The 19,975-nt window shown below is 38.6% G+C and overlaps 1 protein-coding gene across 1 annotated transcript in view; it reads right to left on the minus strand.

Annotated features, from left to right (window-relative positions):
• Window positions 1–1,216: 1,216 nt before the first annotated feature.
• Window positions 1,217–19,975, minus strand: part of LOC124795082 (FAD-dependent oxidoreductase domain-containing protein 1-like) — a 94,653-nt gene continuing 75,894 nt past the window's right edge. The window contains exon 9 of the mRNA XM_047258901.1: window positions 1,217–1,527. Coding sequence (XP_047114857.1) covers window positions 1,388–1,527 — 140 coding nt within the window. The 3' untranslated portion in view covers window positions 1,217–1,387. The remainder of the gene's footprint in view (window positions 1,528–19,975) is intronic.

The following is a 19,975-nucleotide window of genomic DNA, read 5'->3' on the forward strand; positions in this document are numbered from 1 at the left end:
CCCTCTCCTTCCCTCTTTCCTGACGAGGCAACAGTTTGTTGCGAAAGTTTGAATTTTGTGTGTATGTTTGTGTGTCTATCGACGTGCCAGTGCTTTCGTTTGGTAAGTCACATCATCTTTGTTTTTAGATATATTTTTCCCACGTGGAATGTTTCCCTATTAATATATATAGTAGAGGGAAACATTCCACGTAGGAAAAATATCACACACACACATATCCATCCACACATACAGACACAAGCAGACATATTTGGTCCAAATATGTCTGCTTGTGTCTGTATGTGTGGATGGATATGTGTGTGTGTGCGCGAGTGTACACCTGTCCTTTTTTCCCCCTAAGATAAGTCTTTCTGCTCCCGGGATTGGAATGACTCCTTACCCTCTCCCTTAAAACCCACATCCTTTCATCTTTCCCTCTCCTTCCCTCTTTCCTGATGAGGCAACCGTTGGTTGCGAAAGCTAGAATTTTGTGTGTATGTTTGTGTTTGTTTGTGTGTCTATCGACCTGCCAGCGCTTTCATTCGGTAAGTCACCTCATCTTTGTTTTTATATATAATTTTTCCCACGTGGAATGTTTCCCTCTATTATTATTTATATATATATATTAATGAACTGTTGAAATAGTTTATATATCATGACCATAATATTTAACTGTTGTTTTTAAAGACAGATTGTGCCCAATACTGCATTTTACTTTCAAGCTTGGTATCTGAGTTAGGTAGTCACTAAAGGCTGCAATGAAAATTTTAGGGAAGTGCTGCATAAGCTCTTCTTGACACGAAACTGATCTAGAGATGTTTCACACGTGTCTGTTACTCGGATGGCAGTATCTACTTCAACATTCAAACTGCGGCCTGGAGCAAGGCTCATAAGGGTCTCCATGTTTATACTGTTTGGGAGAAAATCAATGTTGAGCTCTTCACAGAGTACCATATCACACTCCATTTTTTCCCTTTGTTTAGCAATGATTCCAATTAATTTATATAAAAGTTCAAAATTTCCAGGTGGTGATAGGTTAACATTTTTTAGCAATAACCAAGCTGAATTTGGTAATTTTTATAGCTGCAGTCTAACAGTCTTTTCTTTACATTAACTTGAGTTAAGTCAGGTAGGTCAGTAAAATTTATATTTTCCTTTACGTAAATCGCTGTCCAATTCTGATTGCTATAATTCTACAATAGCAGGTAGACAAATTGAATTTAATTATTTTTGCATGTTGAATAAATTTTCTCTTTTATTAAGTGTTTGAATATTTGCTCATTTTTATGATACAGTATTTTACAATGAAAAACTCGTTTTTATATTCAGATGAGAAAATACAGTGTTTTATAATTACACTAATAATTAATATTTAGATCTCATTACCATGTAATGGAATGATTTGCAATCATACGATGTTCACTTCCCTTAGCAACTCATTATACATTAGCCTATCAAATCCAAAACGACTCAAATCTATTGTCTTGAATCCACCTTCAAACATCATTTCCATAACAGCACGTCCAACAGCAGGTGCTTGCTGTATACCTGTAGCAAAAGTTGAGAAACACAGTCAAATGAGGATTATGTTTGGATAAGAGTATTCAGTGGTACAAAAAAATTTTCATTGATTTTACAAATTAAAATTAGCCCAAATAACTGAAATCATGTTAGATGTAAATTATGGTTCTGCATATATTTCTCTGTAATAATCAGATAAGACGTAACTGGTTACTGCATTTATAACCACAAATTTAATTAGATAATTTCAGATGGCACAGGTCTAGAACACTGTGAAGTGCCCAGTAGAGGATACTTCTCATTGAACTTGTTGTTAGGGTATTTTCTTGTTCCATTGAAGTATTATGACTTCTTAAACACTTCTGTGCATGCTGTAATAGTCTAATGTTGTCTTTATGATGCCTGTGGGAGCGATGGTAGGGGTCGTAGTATATTACCAGATTTGTGACATTCTTCCATGGGTCAAACAAACCTGTGATCATTTGTGCTGACCTTTTTGTATACATTCAGTATACCCTGTTATTTGTATTTGCTACAGGTACCACATGCTTGAGTAATATTCTAAACCAGGTAGCATGAGTGTTTTGTATGCAATCTCTTCTGGAGACTGATTGCATTTGCTTAGTATTTTACAAATGAACCACAGTCTGCCATCTGAGTTACCCATAAGTGAACCTGTGTGTTCATTTTATTTCACATACTTACAAATTTTTATACCCAGGTGCTTGCATGAGTTCACAAATTCCAACAGCAGCTCACTGATATTTTAGTATGCGATAGTATGTTTTTCGTTTTATGAAGTACACAATTTTATATTTCAAAAACACTTAAATCAACTTGCCAATCTTTACACCACTTTCAAATCTTATCAAGATTTGTCTGAATATTTGTGCTGCTTTTTTAGACAGTCTTCATTATAGACAGCTCCATCATCTGTGAAAAATCTGAGATTACTGTTAATATTGTCTCCAATATATAAACTGAACAGCAAGGGTCCCAATACACTTTTCCAGGGCACACCTGGAGTTATTCCTACATGTCAATGATTCTTCTTCCAACACAATATGCTGTGTCCCCACCAAGAAATTCTCCTTCCAATCACAAATCCCACTTGATAACAATATTATCATACTTTCACTACTAAGCATAAGTGCAGTATGGAGTCAAATGCCTTCAGGACGTTGAGAAACAATGCACCTATGCCTTGATCCATGGCTTTCAGAATATCATTGGAAAAGTGCGAGTTGGGCTCCACATGGTCAATATTTTTGGAATCTCTTCTGATTGGCATAAAGGAGGTCATTCTGTTTGAGATACCTTATTGCATTTGATCTCAGATTTATTCCAAGATTCTAAAACAAATGCGTTTCACAGATACTGGACATTAGTTTTGTGATCACTTCTGCTGCCCTTATAAATGGGTGTGGCCTGTGTTTTCTTCCATCCAATAAGTTTTTTGACCAGAGACCCACTGGCATATTATAGTTAACAGGAGGGCTAACATAATCTGGAAATTCACCATAGAATCTGATAAGGATTCCATCAGACCACAGAGCTAAGTTCGATTTTCATGGTTTTTATGCCACTGACACCAATATCTTTTTCACTCTTCTTTGGAGTGGTACAGGAATTGAACTGTAACGATGCCCATGTTTATTTCCTTCCTAAAACAACATTTGAATACAGATTAAGTATTTCTGCTTTTGCTTTGCTGGTCTTAATTTCAGTTCCTGGACAAAATGCTGCCCAAAAGGCTCTTTAGGTTGTCCTATCTTCTGGGTTGGGTTGTTTGGGGGAAGAGACCGAACAGCGAGGTCATCAGTCTCATCGGATTAGGGAAGGATGGGGAAAGAATTCGGCCGTGCCCTTTCAAAGGAACCATCCCGGCATTTTCCTGGATCGATTTAGGGAAATCACGGAAAACCTAAATCAGGACGCGGGATTGAAACATCGTCCTCCCTATCATCTGGGGTTTAACTATTGAACCCCTCCTGATTCCCCTCAATGAGGAGAGCACTGTTGGTGGAATGGTGGTGTAAGTATACTATGTACTAATGGCAGTATCTGCACACTCTTGGGCGAATCTGGAGGAAAGGGTTAGTGGTGTGCTCCAGTGTGTATGGCAGTGGTGTTCAAATATAAACTATCCATAGCAGCACAAAAAAATTCCTAAATGTTACTCAAAGGGCAATTATCTTAGATTGGAAACCCTACAATTACAGACAGCTGTTGTATGATCCTTTAACGGTACTACCAGTTCCACAATGTTATAATTGCATCTAAATAAAGAAGAATAGCACGTGGGGGAATTAAAAATATAAAAGTATTTATAGAAATAACAAGAATCTAGGGAGGAGATAGTGTAATGTGATATACAAAATATGTAACTGATAAAAGCAAATGAAAAATAGTAGTCTACTTACTTATTTTCAGGTTATTTATGGGAAAAAGTTGTATGTACTGAATGCCTCATCAATCTTACTCAGATTGTAACAACTTTGTCAAGATAGTGATGAAAGTGAAAATTTAAAACTGGTGGAATGAAGAAGACAGCCACAAAGGAAATTCAGCTAAAACAACAATAATTTTGTTAAACATGGAAAAGGGACTTGAAATGAATGGCAATGTTAAATAGTGGTCACAATCAACAGACATGACATAGTGAAAATAAGAACAAAAAGAAGCCACAAAATAAATTAGAATGAGTAAAAGAATGATGAAGGAACACAAAGTAAATAAAACAAGTCTTATTGGAATGGATCTCATGCATTCCTTAAAGCATTTTTTAATGGTTCTGTCAACAGTTGCAGTTATTTATGAGACGACTAGTTTTGAGCCTTTACAGGTTCATTTTCAAGCCTGACCCACTGAGGCTATAGTAACAATACATACATACATAGTTGTCAGTGAACAGTGAAAACAAATGTGGTATTAGAACAAAAAGTTCAAAAGTAACAGAAATTAATTATTTGAATACAAACGTACCAGCACTGATAGTGATTTTAATAACGAACACTGAGTGACAACACATGCTCTATAAATTTTTGAAGGATGAATACCACAATCCACGCATGCCTGTTACCGAGTCAAAATCAAACTGGAAGTCAATATACCCAACAGCACCGGGAAACTTTTGATGGTGCCATATTTTAATTTGATGCGTCTACTGGCCGTGGACGCACACTTGAACATGAAATGCTTGTTTTCTGTTCAAATATTTGACAAGTACACATCACACTAGCATTTGTATGTTGTCATTCTCAGTACTGAGGTCAGCTTCAATAAAGGTGCTTAGACTCCTGCCCATGAAAAGCGCAACATGCCCATTGGCCGCAGACATGCGCTTGTATGTGAGGCGCAACACTAGTGCCATAGAAAGTTTCCTGGTGCTGATGGCTACGTTAACCCTCAGTTTGATTTTCACTTGGTAATGGGCATGTGTCGATTGTGGCATCCAGCCTGCAAACATTTATAGAGCGTGTGTTGCCACTCAAAGTTTATTATTAAGATCAGGCTCTGTCAGTGAAGGTATTTTTATATTCAAATAATTAATTTCTGTTACATTTCAACTTTTTATTGTAATACCACTTTTGTACTCACTGTTCACTGACAACGATGTACTGTTTTTGTAGCCTCAGTGGGCCAGGCTTGAAAATGAACCTGTAAGGGTTAGAAACTATTCACCTAACAAATAACTGCAACTGTTGACAGAACCATTACTAAATGCTTTAAGGAATTTAAATAAAATTGATGTTCCCTGTCAACGAAATGCTGAAACTGAATGATCTGATGCATTTCAGTAAGAACTGACACAGACGGCTGCTAGCACAATACTGAGTTCGTGAGCGAGTGACAGGTAAACAGCAGGTGGAGCTAACTCAGAAGAGACAGACGGTACACAAGACTGTACATAATCTGAATAAGAATTTTAGTAGGTGCCCTTACAAAGTATAACACAGACGACAATCAAATGGCACCACAGACCACTACTCCTAGCTGTTGGGCCATATGCATGTGACAATCAGGTTGGTATCCTACTGGTGGGCGACGCTTCTCCACACACATCCATGGCGTGGAATCTTATTGACTGGAGTATAATTGTCTCTAGTCATGAATCCTGCTTCAAACTGAGCTCCAGCAACCAGTGAAGACGTGTCTGGAGATGCTCCTGACAGTGGTGGGAAGCTAACATAACTGTTGCCCACCATATGGCCTGACAACCAGGACTGAAGATCTGGATTGCCATTTCTTTTCATATCAAGACCCCTTTGGTTGTCATCTGCTGCATCCTTACAGCATAGCAGTACGTTGACAATATTCTATGCCCCATTTTGTTGCCATTCATGACAAATCATTCTGGACTTACTTACATTCCTGCAAGATAATGCATGTCCAGACACTGTGAGAGTTTCTACTGCTTTTCTTCATCCTTGGCAAACCCTATCTTTGCCAGCAAGGTCACCAGATCTCTCCCAAATTGAGAATGTTTGGAGCATTAGGGGCAGGGCCCACCAACCATCCCAAGAGGTTGATGTTCTGACATGCCAATTGGACAGAATTTGGCATGATGTCCCTCAGGAGGATGTCCAACAAATCTATCAATCAAGGCCAATCCGAATAACCATTTACATAATGGCCAGAGGTTGCCCAACGCATCTGAACCTCTTTCTCTTGAATAAATCATCCATATTTTCTGAAATTGTAATCATTTGTTTGTATATACATCTACATCATATCTACCGAGTTTTTCCCCATTTGGATAATTCCTTCATGGTGCATCTTCTTCTTCTTTCTTTCTTTGTTTCCTTCCTTCCTTTTTGAGTGTATTAAGCTATCCATACAAAAAGCAGTGAATATTATGCACAAATGTCTGTGTGAGCCAATACCACCAATTATAAGTAACTGTTGGATGCTCTTAGGGCACACAACAACACTGTCTTCAATGCTATAGTTGGCTTGGCAACCAGTGCATGGACACATCAGCTCTGATTCAAGAACTGCAGATCCACCCTTAGATGAGTACAGAGGGGTGTACTTCTCATGCTAACTGGGGCCTTCAGTACAACACCTGTCAAAGCTATACTGGTAACGCTGGGGATCTGCCGCATCAGTAGTACAGGGTAGCAGGCTACTGGCTGCATTGACACAGACTCTACCAACTGCAAGTGATTACAGGGGTAAATATCAATAACAAAATCCAATTCTGGACCTGAAGAACAGATGAATGGTGGAACGATTGGAACATAGGACCACTGGTATGTATATATGACTTTTTCCCATAAGTTAAAGACAAACTATGAGCATGCCCAGATGACCCAACTACCTATACAGAACAGGGAGACAGGTGACAGCTCTCGATCATTGCAGAGAAACTGGGGTGCCTGAACACATAGGGTTTCACTGTAATTTTCATCAACTAGACAGGATTTAAACTTGGGAAGGAATAGGTCAAACAAAACTTCCCTAAAAATTATACTTAAGGGAAGTTGTACTTCATAATGTCACCATAACTCTGTCTGATGATACAGAATAAAAATACTGTCTATTGCTGTATTGATGTAATGTCCGCCAGCATATGGAAGGTAGAGTATATATCCTGAAACATAATACAAGGTTTGCAAGACTTTACCATGTACCTGTTCTGGTTGTATTTTATAATACTGTATGTTGGAATAATATCTACTGCTTTATTGACGTAATGTGTTCTGGTATATGAACAGTAGAGACAGGTAATGTAAAAATATATTTCTAGGTTTGTAACATTCTCATTACCTGTTCTGTTCGTGAAATGGAATGTAGTTATTGTCAAAAGTTCCAGTCTATTTAATCACTGGATGTAAGATTGTTTATATGAAATTGCACTGGTAGTGCTCTGTATCATGGCATTTTCGTGTAACAAATTTGATAAAATGAACTCGGATCTCATACCCTAAGGGTCTGCGCAACTCATATATTTTAAAGTATTTAACATATTTCTGCATGTCAGGTTGTTTACATACATTTTTGACACTGGTACTACTCCATCCCACGGCATTTTCATACAACAGATTTTGATAAATGAACTTAAATCTCTTACCTTAAATATCTGTGCAGCTTATGTTTTAAGTATTTAAATTTAGGTAACAAGTTCCATTATGTTGTATTATACATGGTTGTGTTTGATATATTGTCTAATGGCTACCAACAGACTTTAGGTAACTGATGTCTTTTATTTAATTTATAGCGGAAAAGCAGTGTTGTAACTTCACATGTTAGATGGGCCATACTGTATTGCCACCTGGTGACAACAGCTATGACTTAAGGCCTAAACAATCTGCAGCAGTTAGTTTGCCTGTTTCTGTCAGTGGACGACTTCAACTGGTTCCTGTGCCATGCAGTATGGTGTGCTATATTGCTTATGGTTATTAACTCAGAAACTGTAAGATCATCATACACATGGGATTCTGCATTGTTCATCTACACAGTGTGAGAGTTCTCAGAACTCTATACAACATCTAATATTTTGGAAGTTTTGTGGTTATGGATAGGTAATGTACATATATCACAATGGTGTAAATGTTCCATAAGTTATTTTATTTTGTGTGTGTGTGTGTGTGTGTGTGTGTGTGTGTGTGTGTGTGTGTGTGTTGAACACAAACATGCAAAAAGATACTTAAGGAGGGTAGGGCGTCAAACTGCGCCAGCTTGGAGCAGGAGAGGTGCTACAGGACATTTTAATTTCCATTGTCTATACATTTACAAATACATTCATAAAACTTTGTCAGCATGACCTGGAAGGATTCAGCATTCACACTCATAACAGTGGAAGTTCAAAAACATAGCAAAATAAACTTTTTTTACAGGTGAAATTTCATCATTTTTGTCACTTACTATTGGCTGCATTTGTTGCTATAGGTACACTCTGCTACATAAGTAAGAGAGATTCTTCGATGAATTTTGTACAGCGTACAAGCCATACTTACAGGTGTATGGAACTCTGAATTTATTTAATTTATGAAAAAATGAATGAGCTGTTACGTTTTAAACTTCATGTTTAGGAAAAACTCAAATTTTATAGTTAATTATCTCATTTTTTTACCACAGTTTTTAATAGATTTGGAACATTCGATGAGTGTGAATCCTGAATCCTTCCTGGTCATTCTGACAAAGTTTTGTGAATTTATTTGTGAAAGTATACACAGTGGAAATTAAAATATCCTGTGGTGCCTTTACTGCTAAAAGTCAGCAAGTTTGTCATCCTACCCCCTTAACAGCGTTGATATTACTGTACAGGTTATATACTCTACTTCATTGTAAACCATTACTCCCGATCTGAAGGTGGCCACCTAATTTCAAGTTACTGGGCATTGTTCACTAGTGCACTGAACAATTTTCACTAATGGCTTCAAACACAATTAAACCTGTTGCTCTGTTTCTTTCTGTATTTTAAGGTGTCCTCTTATTTTTTGTCTTCTAATTAATTATGCAACTAAAAACCTACAAGCAAGTTCACTTAACATTTCCTCTTCTTATTCTTATTCTTCTTTTTCTTCACACAAACAGCATCTCATCCTCACTTACTGAATTACCACATTCATGAAAATCTTGCTGGTTATTTTATGAACTTCCTCTTGAAGCAATCTCTAGAGTTGGAAGATTCTTGCAGTATGCATGAAATTTATTAAATGAAGCATTTCCTTCTCTTTTCATTTGAAACTGACCTCTGACTCTTGTACAGTTGTTCCTGATGGACACTAGCTGATGACTTTAGTTTATTTCCTTTCCTCTTCTTCTTCACAAAATTTATGTCTCTTTAAATGTCATTGTAAAATGCATGCCTCTTTCATACCTTTTAACCAATTTACCTCATAGCTATCAATAGTTTGCTTGTCGTTTGAAATTGCCTCTACTTATTTTTTATTTTTTGTACTTTTCATTACAGTGACTTCAAAATTCAGTGCCTTCCATTTTGCAGATTTTACAATCCTGAACCAATCCTCTGGGGAATAGATGCACTGCCCCACATGCTTTGTAGTCTACAAATTGCTAAGGATTATTGTTAGGCCAGATCTGAGCTGCCTCTACTAACCTCCTCTTTATAAAATCATTCCTAATAACAATCACACTCACACCAGCTACAAAATTATGCTTACATACAGCCAAGAAATCCGCTACATGATATCTGTCCGCTGTCCTAGAAGCTCTGGCATGAAAACCTTGCCCTACAGGATAGCCTGACATTAAACTACCATGTCTTGCTGCTATATTATGTACAGTTTTGTTCAGTATAAACACTGTACAATGCAGACTGGACACTCAACTATGACACTCATCATTGCTCTGAAAGATCACATTACTGTCTCAGAGCACCAGGGAACTACTGAATCCTGAATATCGCACTACTAACTTTGTTCACCATTGCTCTGAATAATTATTGGTATTTTGAATTCAACTGTCATAAAACCAGGAATTTTTTTTTGGTCCACTTTTGCTCTGAGCCCCTCATATATGAATTGTGTGAGAAAAGTAATGAAATTGGTTTTTTTAATCTACCAAAGTTTTAATTTTTTTCGAACAACAATATTGCTCCTCCAAAGTAGTTCCGTTCGGCAGCTATACAATGGCAGAGTTATTGTTCCCAGTCTCATTGTTCAATTCTGGGAAAAGGAAAAAGTCACAAACGCTCAGATCAGGTGAGTGGAGGGGCTGTGGAAACATACAAATGCCTTTTGAGGGCAAAAATTCCATAACGGAAATGGCTGTGTGAAAGGGGCATTGTCATGATGCAGCATCCACTTGTCTGCAATGTCCAGTCTCACTCAATTCACCATTTGCCTAAACATTTCAGGGAAAACTATGTAAAATACTTGGTTGACAGTTTGTTCTGGGGGAATAAATTCTTTATGCATGATACCACTAGTGTCAAAAAAGCAAATCAGCACTGTTTTGATCTTTTATTTGCTCAAACCAAGTGTTTTAGGTTGAGGAGATGTCCCAGTGTGCCACTCCTCACTTTGCCACTTTGTACCATTATTGTCTTCGAAAACCCAAGATTCATCACCTGCAATCATAGAACTGAACCATTTGTGATAATTGGCAGTCTTCTCAAGAAGATCATTGCACATGTTTCTTTGATTGTCCTTGTGAGGTTTTTCAGCACCATCTTGGCACAAATCTTTCACTTCTGCAAAACTTTGATCAAACCTTCACATACAGCAAAAATGTCCACGTTTAATCAGTCACCCATCATCCTTATTGTTAAACATCAGTCTGATCTCACAAGCGCATGCACACGTTCAACGTTTTCATCAGTTTTCAAACTTAATGGTCTCCCTGAGTGAGATTTATCTTCTTCATGTTCTCAGCCTTCCAGAAACGATTTGTGCCTGCAAAAACCTTGTGCTCTTGATAAGGAATGTCCGCCATAGGTCAGTTTCAATTTTTCAAAGACCACACTCCTGGATTCCCTGAGCTTAACACAAAACTTGATGCCATAATGTTGTTCTAAATTCCGTTGTTCCTTTTTTTTTTTTTTTTTTTTAAATACACAACGAAAAAACAACTTCACTGATGGCACTCTCAAAAATCACGTGATGGCTGTACGAGCTGAAACTTGGACTGAGCATCCTTAAGAGATGAACACACCAGACTACACAAGTAAAACAGCACAGTGTTGCCAGATCGCTTGTAGTGTTGTCAGTCTTATTACTTTTCTCACACACCTTGTATATGTTCCATTCAGCCATTCAGGAGTTTCTGTCAATCTAATACTTAAAAATAATTAATTGGATAGATTAAAAAAATATACTCACCAAGCAGCAGCAGGACGACACACACATAAAAGGACATTATACTTATGCAAGCTTTCAGAGACAGTAGTTCCTTCTTCTGACAGAAGGAGTGTAGGTGAAGGAAGACAGTTGAAGGAAAATGACTGGAGAGGTTTAGGAAAAGGAGTACAGTTCAGAAAAATCAACCAGAACTGCAGGTCAGGGGAGACTTACCAGATGGGCTAAAATTGATTGTTGGGGATGACACTGGATGAGATTTGAAAACCTGAGAACTTACACAGCAGAAGATAGGGTAATATGCAAGACAGAGATTACTGCAACAACTTTCTGCATGAGTTAATAAGAGTGAATTGGCTCTAAGCATTATGGGACTTAACATCTGAGGTCATCAGTCCCCTAGACTTAAAACTACTTAAACCTAACTAACCTAAGGACATCACACATATCCATGCCCAAGGCTGGATTCGAACCTGCGACTGTAGCAGCAGCGCGGTTCCGGACTAAACCGCCTAGAACCGCTCGGCCACAGCAGCCGGCTAATAAGAGTGAAAAGCTAAGTGCATTGCACATAACAGATGTGGGAGGTGGACTGTGAAAAACAGACAGGTCAGAAAATGAAAGATGTATAAAACTAAACTGGAGGGAAGAAAGGAGTAGTTACTGTGAAGAAACACTGAGATAGAAGAAATTAATATAAATTATGGCCAAGAGAGTGACAAGAACTAAGGACATCTTATAGCACTAGCTCCCAACTGCAGAGTTCTGAGAAACTGGTGTCGGGGGGGGGGGGGAGGGGGGGGGGGAGGGGGGGGGGGGGAGAATCCAGATGGCACGTGTGATGAAACAGGCACCGATATCGTGACTGTCATGTTGTAGCGCATGCTCTACAACAGGATATTGTGTGTTGCTGGTATACACCCCTGCCCGTGCCCATTCATCCTAACTAATAACTTGATGGTAAGTCATGCCAATGTAAAAAGCAGAACAGTTTCCACATATCAGCTGGTACATGTGTCCTTTTACAGGTGGCTACCCCTTTGATAGTATATGTTTTGCCAGTTACACGGCTGGTATAGGTAGTGGTAGGAGGGTGCACAGGTCAAGTCTTGCAGTGGAGATGGTCACAGCACTAGGAGCCATAGGGTAGGGAGATGGATGCACAAGGAGCATGGGGTCCGACAGGGATATTGCAGAAATTTGGATGGCAACAGAAAGCTATTGTAGGTGTGGCGGGTAAAATCTCAGACAGAATGAATTTTCCTCCAGGGCACAATTTTAAGAAGTCATGGCCTTGTTGAAGTAGCTGATTAATACATTCAAGACCAGGGTAATATTGAATCACAAGTGGTGTACTCTGAAGTTGTTTTTTGGAGGGATCAGCAGTACCAGAATTGGATGTGATGGTCCGGGAAATCTGCTTTTGAAGTAGGCCAGTGGGGTAATTACATCCAGTGAAGGCTGAGGTGAGAATAGTGGTGTACTGCTGTGAAGAGTCTGCATCCAAACAAATACATTTGCCTTGAATCAAGACATTATGCGAGAGAATGTTTGACATGGAAAGAATGGCAACTATCAAAATGTACTTACTGTTGTTTGTTAGTAGGCTTGATGTGGACAGAAGTGTGTAGTTGGCCTTCGACGAGGATGAGATTAACATCAAGGAAAGTGGCATGGGATTCGGAATAGGACCACGTGAAATTAAATTGAGAGAAGGTGTTTAGAGATTCCAGGGATTTTCACAGGTAAGCTTCACCATGAGTACATATGGCAAAGTTATCATCAATGTACCTAACCAAACTAAAGACTGAAGGTTTATGGATCCCAGGAAAAACCCCTCCAAGGAACCCACGAAAAGGTTGGTGTAGGGAGGAGTCATCGTGGTTCCCGTGACCGGGCCACTGATCTGTCTGTATGTCTGCCCTCAAAAGTGAAGTAGTTGTTGATAAGTATAGAGTTGATTAAGGTTAGTAAGATGGATGTTATAGGTTTGGAACCAGTTGGACACTGATTGAGGAAACAGGCCATGTTATGTGGGGAATGTTGGTATAGAGGAATGTGACATCAATGGTGAAAAGCAAGGTGGGAGTGGGACGGGCAGGGATTTCAGATGATCTAGGAAATGGTTTATGTCTTTAATAAAAGAGGGATGTCTTTGTACTGTGGGTTGCAGGTGATGGTCAACTAAGGCAGGTATATGTTTGGAATGTACTTCATAGGACAGCCAGGATGATTGGGTTTGCGGATCTTAGGAAGAAGGTAAAAGGTGTGGGTGCATGGTTTGGGTGGGGTAAGAAGTTCTATGGATTGAGATTTTAGTCCTTACAACGGGCTTAAGGTTTTAAGGAGGGACTGCAGGTCACGTTGAATTAGAGAGATGGAATCTTGATGACAAATGCTGTATATAGAGGTGTCAGACAGCTGATGTAGACCTTCACTTCCTACCAACATGCATCAGAGCCGTTATGGGAAGACTTTTTTTAATCCGCTTTGCATCTCTTTACCACTCTTTTATTCATTCTATTTTATTCTATGTCTTTTGTTTGTGGTACTTTTCACTATGTCCAGTCTTTTGATTGTGAGTACTATTTAATATTGCTATTCATCTTTAAATCTCTTTTCCTGACTTTACAACTTTATTGTTCTTTTAGGGCTAAACTTCTTTTATGGAAATTATTCAGCTTGCATTAAATTTTGACTTTTGTAACTATTTCGATGAATTCATTGTAACCTGACTGGGAATGATGGGATGTCCAATACGCACAACTTTTTTCCCGTAAATGATCTCAAAATAAGTAAGTTGACTATCTTCAAATGTTCTTCTGTGTTTACATATTTTTGTACATCACATTCTGCTATCTTCTCATTTTTAATACCCCCATGTATTCATTATTTATATGTACCTAAAGATGCAACTCTTAACACTGTGAAATCAGTAGTACTATTAAAGGTTCATACAACTGTTGGCTGTTTATTTTTCAAGAATGCATACCTTGAGCTGTGGAAATGTATAGTTTAAAACTTGCTGTAATCGTAGAGTTTCCAGTCCAGTAACATCTACGTAGTTTTTTGGGCTGCTACAGATAGGTTCTAATTTCAACACCACGCCATTTACACTTGAGCACATCACTAACTTTTTTCCTCCAGTTTCGCCCGACAGTATGCAATAACCACCACTGGGATGTATTTCGTGTACACCACTACCCTAGTGACAGTGTCTTCCTCAATGATGAGAAACAGGAGGGTTTCCATAGTTAAGTCGCGGAAGACAGGACCACTTATAGAGTCTTTTGTGCGGCCTTTGGCTACCTTTTAACAAATTTATGATTGCCTGAACACCATTCAACAGTATGTCCATAACAATAATCTTGGAATCTCTTGTACAGATACCTTGGGACTTAAAGATCATTTAGACACTTGAACATTGTGGGCCACCAGAAACTGATGAAAACGCCTGTGATTTGAATTACAATCACTATTATGTACTTACTTTTAGAGTCACCAACAATTTCAGGGGCTCTATTTATTGTGTCATCAATAGATCTGCTTTCTGAAGGCCATATTGGTGCTGGCTCAGCCCCAGGAACTCGCTGTGGGCCTGCAACCCGTCATAGAACAGGCTAGACTGTTCAACAGGAATATCAGTCTGTAGCTAATGGGAACACTTGGGCCCTTATCTGTACCCTGCTTAGTGTTATGACTAGTGGCACTAGCCTGATTGTGGGAATTTCTCCCTGTACTAAAGCTTAATTAAAGAGATAGGATAAGTTCAGCAGTAAGTGATCCAGTTTACTTTATAGCTTCAGGGTATATTCCATCTGGACCGCATCTTATTGTTCTTTAATTTCATGATCACAGCTGCTACCTCCTCCACCACAAGAGGTGTTACTACGGTTAGTTTCTCATAATACAGCTCCAAGGCTTTTCTGAACTTTACATAATAATTATTATCAGTGTTAGAGTTGCCATTATGTAAAAGGTAACCAAAAAGACACACTGCTGAGTCCCTCCAACCCATTGTCATTTTCCCATCTCATCTTCTGAGTGTGGACAAAATTGTTGGACCTCTAACTTTCTCCATAATAAACCTATACAACTGCCCCCATGCATTGCTCTCCTCATTTATTTTTCCCAGTGAGTCCATTTTGTTTTTGGCAACACTGTTTTAAACTCTTGTCTAGCTCTTCTGTACAGGTGTAATATTCTACTTTCCTCCTGTCCTACTTAACACTGGTACATACTCCTTGTGTCGCCAAGCCACAATCTTAAGCACATAAGCTCTATATTCCATGGTGCTTTAGCTAGTTACCAACTCTTTTCTTAGGAATGTAGAGTTCTTCAACCTTTCAAATGTACACTGTAAGTAACTGTGCACCCAAGTTAATGTGCAGAAGTATTGATCTCACATGAGCAGCAACAATGGTACAAACTTCTTCCCGTTCTGCTTTATGAAGATTGAGCTTTATCAATTGAAGATCGAGCTTTATCAATTGCACTCTAATCGATACCCTAATATTATTATTATTGGCACATTCTAGCATACATTCAGTCACACTGTGGTCACTCGAAGTTAAGTACTGAAGCTCCTACCACCCTGTGACTCTCAATGCTGCTGCTCTGGTGGCAGTTGTTACAGCTATATAAGTGGCCACTCCTACTCTTCCTTTGTGTGTAGTGTGCTGTCCACTAACATTCAGAACTTTTAGATTTGTCTCCTCTAGAGCCTCCAGCAGCGACATTCCTCTCTCATAAGAGACAGTACATCGCTATAGGCTTTACTTTGCATTTACATCAGCTGCCAGAATGAGAACTGCATTATTACTGACGTTTACTACTGACTTTACTTTATAAGCATATGCTGTAATACTTTTTTTATGTATGATGAAATAAAAGAAATTATTCAGATAGTGAAGGGAGACGAAAATTTAATAGTCATGGGTGACTGGAATTCGGTAGTTGGAAAAGGGAGAGAAGGAAACGTAGTAGGTGAATATGGATTGGGGGTAAGAAATGAAAGAGGAAGCCGCCTGGTAGAATTTTGCACAGAGCACAACTTAAACATAACTAACACTTGGTTCAAGAATCATAAAAGAAGGTTGCATACATGGAAGAAGCCTGGAGATACTGACAGATTTCAGATAGATTATATAATGGTAAGACAGAGATTTAGGAACCAGGTTTTAAATTGTAAGACATTTCCAGGGGCAGATGTGGACTCTGACCACAATCTATTGGTTATGAACTGTAGATTAAAACTGAAGAAACTGCAAAAAGGTGGGAATTTAAGGAGATGGAACCTGGATAAACTGACTAAACCAGAGGTTGTATAGAGTTTCAGGGAGAGCGTAAGGGAACAAATGGCAGGAATGGGGGAAAGAAATACAGTAGAAGAAGAATGGGTAGCTTTGAGGGATGAAGTAGTGAAGGCAGCAGAGGATCAAGTAGGTAAAAAGACGAGGGCTAGTAGAAATCCTTGGGTAACAGAAGAAATATTGAATTTAATTGATGAAAGGAGAAAATACAGTAAATGAAGCAGGTAAAAAGGAATACAAACATCTCAAAAATGAGATTGACAGGAAGTGCAAAATGGCTAACCAGGAATGGCTGGAGGACAAATGTAAGGATGTAGAGGCTTATCTCACTAGGGGTAAGGTAGATACTGCCTATAGGAAAATTAAAGAGACCTTTGGAGAAAAGAGAACCACTTGTATGAATATCAAGAGCTCAGATCGAAACCCAGTTCTAAGCAAAGAAGGGAAAGCAGAAAGGTGGAAGGAGTATATAGAGGGTCTATACAAGGGCGATGTACTTGAGGACAATATCATGGAAATGGAAGAGGATGTAGATGAAGATGAAATGGGAGATATGATACTGCGTGAAGAGTTTGACAGAGCACTGAAAGACCTGAGTCAAAACAAGGCCCCGGGAGTAGACAACATTCCATTAGAACTACTGACGGCCTTGGGAGAGCCAGTCCTCACAAAACTCTACCATCTGGTGAGCAAGATGTATGAGACAGGCGAAATACCCTCAGACTTCAAGAAGAATATAATAATTCCAATCCCAAAGAAAGCAGGTGTTGACAGATGTGAAAATAACCGAACAATCAGTTTAATAAGTCATGGCTGCAAAATACTAACGCGAATTTTTTACAGACAAATGGAAAAACTAGTAGAAGCGTACCTTGGGGAAGATCAGTTTGGATTCCGTAGAAATATTGGAACATGTGAGGCAATACTGACCCTATGGTTTATCTCAGAAGCTAGATTAAGGAAAGGCAAACCTATGTTTCTAGCATTTGTAGACTTAGAGAAAGCTTTTGACAATCTTGACTGGAATACTCTCTTCCAAATTCTGAAGGTGGCAGGGGTAAAATATAGGGAGCGAAAGGCTATTTACAATTTGTATAGAAACCAAATGGCAGTTGTAAAAAGTTGAGATGCATGAAAGGGAAGCAGTGGTTGGGAAGGGAGTGAGACAGGGTTGTAGCCTCTCACCAATGTTATTCAATCTGTATATTGAGCAAGCAGTAACGCAAACAAAAGAAAAGTTCAGAGTAGATATTAAAATCCATGGAGAAGAAATAAAAACATTGAGGTTCGCCGGTGACATTGTAATTCTGTCAGAGGCAGCAAAGGACTTGGAAGAGCAGTTGAACGGAATGGACAGTGTCTTGAAGGGAGGATATAAGATGAACATCAACAAAAGCAAAAAGAGGATAATGGAATGTAGCCGAATTAAGTTGGGTGATATTAAGGGTATTAGATTAGGAAATGAGACACTTAAAGTAGTAAAGGAGTTTTGCTATTTGGGGAGCAAAATAACTGATGATGGTCAAAGTAGAGAGGATATAAAATGTAGACTGGCAATGGGAAGGAAAGCGTTTCTGAAGAAGAGAAAATTTTTAACATCAAGTATTGATTTAAGTGTTAGGAAGTCGTTTCTGAAAGTATTTGCATGGAGTGTAGCCATGTATGGAAGTGAAACATGGACGATAAATAGTTTAGACAAGAAGAGAGTAGAAGCTTTCGAAATGTGGTGCTACAGATGAATGCTGAAGATTAGATGGGTAGATCACATAACTAATGAGGAGGTGTTGAATAGGATTAGGGAGAAGAGAAGTTTGTGGCTCAACTTGACTAGAAGAAGGGATCAGTTGGTAGGACATGTTCTGAGGCATCAAGGGATCACCAATTTAGTATTGGAGGGCAGTGTGGAGGGTAAAAATCGCAGAGGGAGACCAAGAGATGAATACACCAAGCACATTCAGAAAGATGTAGGTTGCAGTAGGTACTGGGAGATGAAGAAGCTTGCACAGGATAGAGTAGCATGGAGAACTGCATCAAACCAGTCTCAGGACTGAAGACCACAACAACAACAACAACTGCATATAAATACTTGAGATAATCCACACTGCACCCAAAGATATTTTGCTTCAATGGTAACCACATGCTGCTCATTCATCTCAGCTATCTTGGTTACAGTAAAACATCTATTAAGTATGACAATGGCTGATATTGGCCTGTTATCAGCTGTTGTGGCCACAGTTTGTTAAGGGAAAGCTGGTATCCTTCAAATAATAAAGTACGACCCCTGAATGCATAATATATCCAATATCTTTTCTTTAGGGATCTTAGGCATTTTGTTCATTACTAGTGAGCTCATTTTAGCATTCAATTGTGGTAGACATAACATACTAGGCATACATAGTGCATATTAAGCATATCGGTGCCTTTAGGAATGGATGTAAGTGTTCTCTGCCATATGCTTTCACAAAGTCCACAGACATTCTGTCTACACACAAAACTTCACCTCTCCTGGCGAAAACCTGTAGAAGAGATTACACAGCTCTCTTACATCTGTCTACATGACTGACTGATCTTTTGAATGCGCAAATCCTCACTCGAAATCACAGTGCCAACAGCAATGTTGCTGGATCTTCTAGACAACTTAATCTCATCTTAGCCTCAAGTTAACCACAAAAGTCATTTGTCTGTGTATTATCATCTTCAATTATAGTCATTTCCTTCTGAATTTTTTTCTTTACTGTAACCTGGAGCATCTATGCCACTCCTGGAGACACCTACTAAGTTTTTATATCTTGATGACTAGTCACCACTTTCACTCCTGTATTTCAATCCCTCTGGAAGCTCGCAGCCTAACTTTTGCATTGTATGTATATTATGCTCATTACCACACACTGATTCCTTTATAGTACAGGTATCTGCATATTATGCCTGTGATGGTAGGGTTATAACCCCCTGTTACTCTATTCAATACAGTACATAATGTTCCTCAGTATACAAAATTACCATATGTAGGAGCACATTCACTGTTAGCATTACTCAAAGAGACAGTTGTACACTGTAAGGGCTGTGACATCATGTTCCTCCTATCACTTGTGCATCTAGTATCATGTGTGGATCTGATTTATTTACAGTCTTCTTCACTGAGAGCCCATGATTCTATTTCATTTATCCTAATGCACATTAATTCTGGAAAAATCATCCTTATGAACGATGTTTGATTCAATGAGATTAGGGCCTTGAATTCAATTCTTTCTTGGAATAATAGCTTTTCAATGCAGCCAGCTTGCTGTATATATTGGTCTTCAAGTACATCTGTTCTTACACTAAAAGGTATTTCTTCTACTGAATACATATCAGAGAATGGTCCATATAACTTTAATTGTCTGTGTCACTCTATAA

The sequence above is a fragment of the Schistocerca piceifrons genome, chromosome 4, assembly GCF_021461385.2.
Source record: "Schistocerca piceifrons isolate TAMUIC-IGC-003096 chromosome 4, iqSchPice1.1, whole genome shotgun sequence".
Lineage (NCBI taxonomy): Eukaryota > Metazoa > Arthropoda > Insecta > Orthoptera > Acrididae > Schistocerca > Schistocerca piceifrons.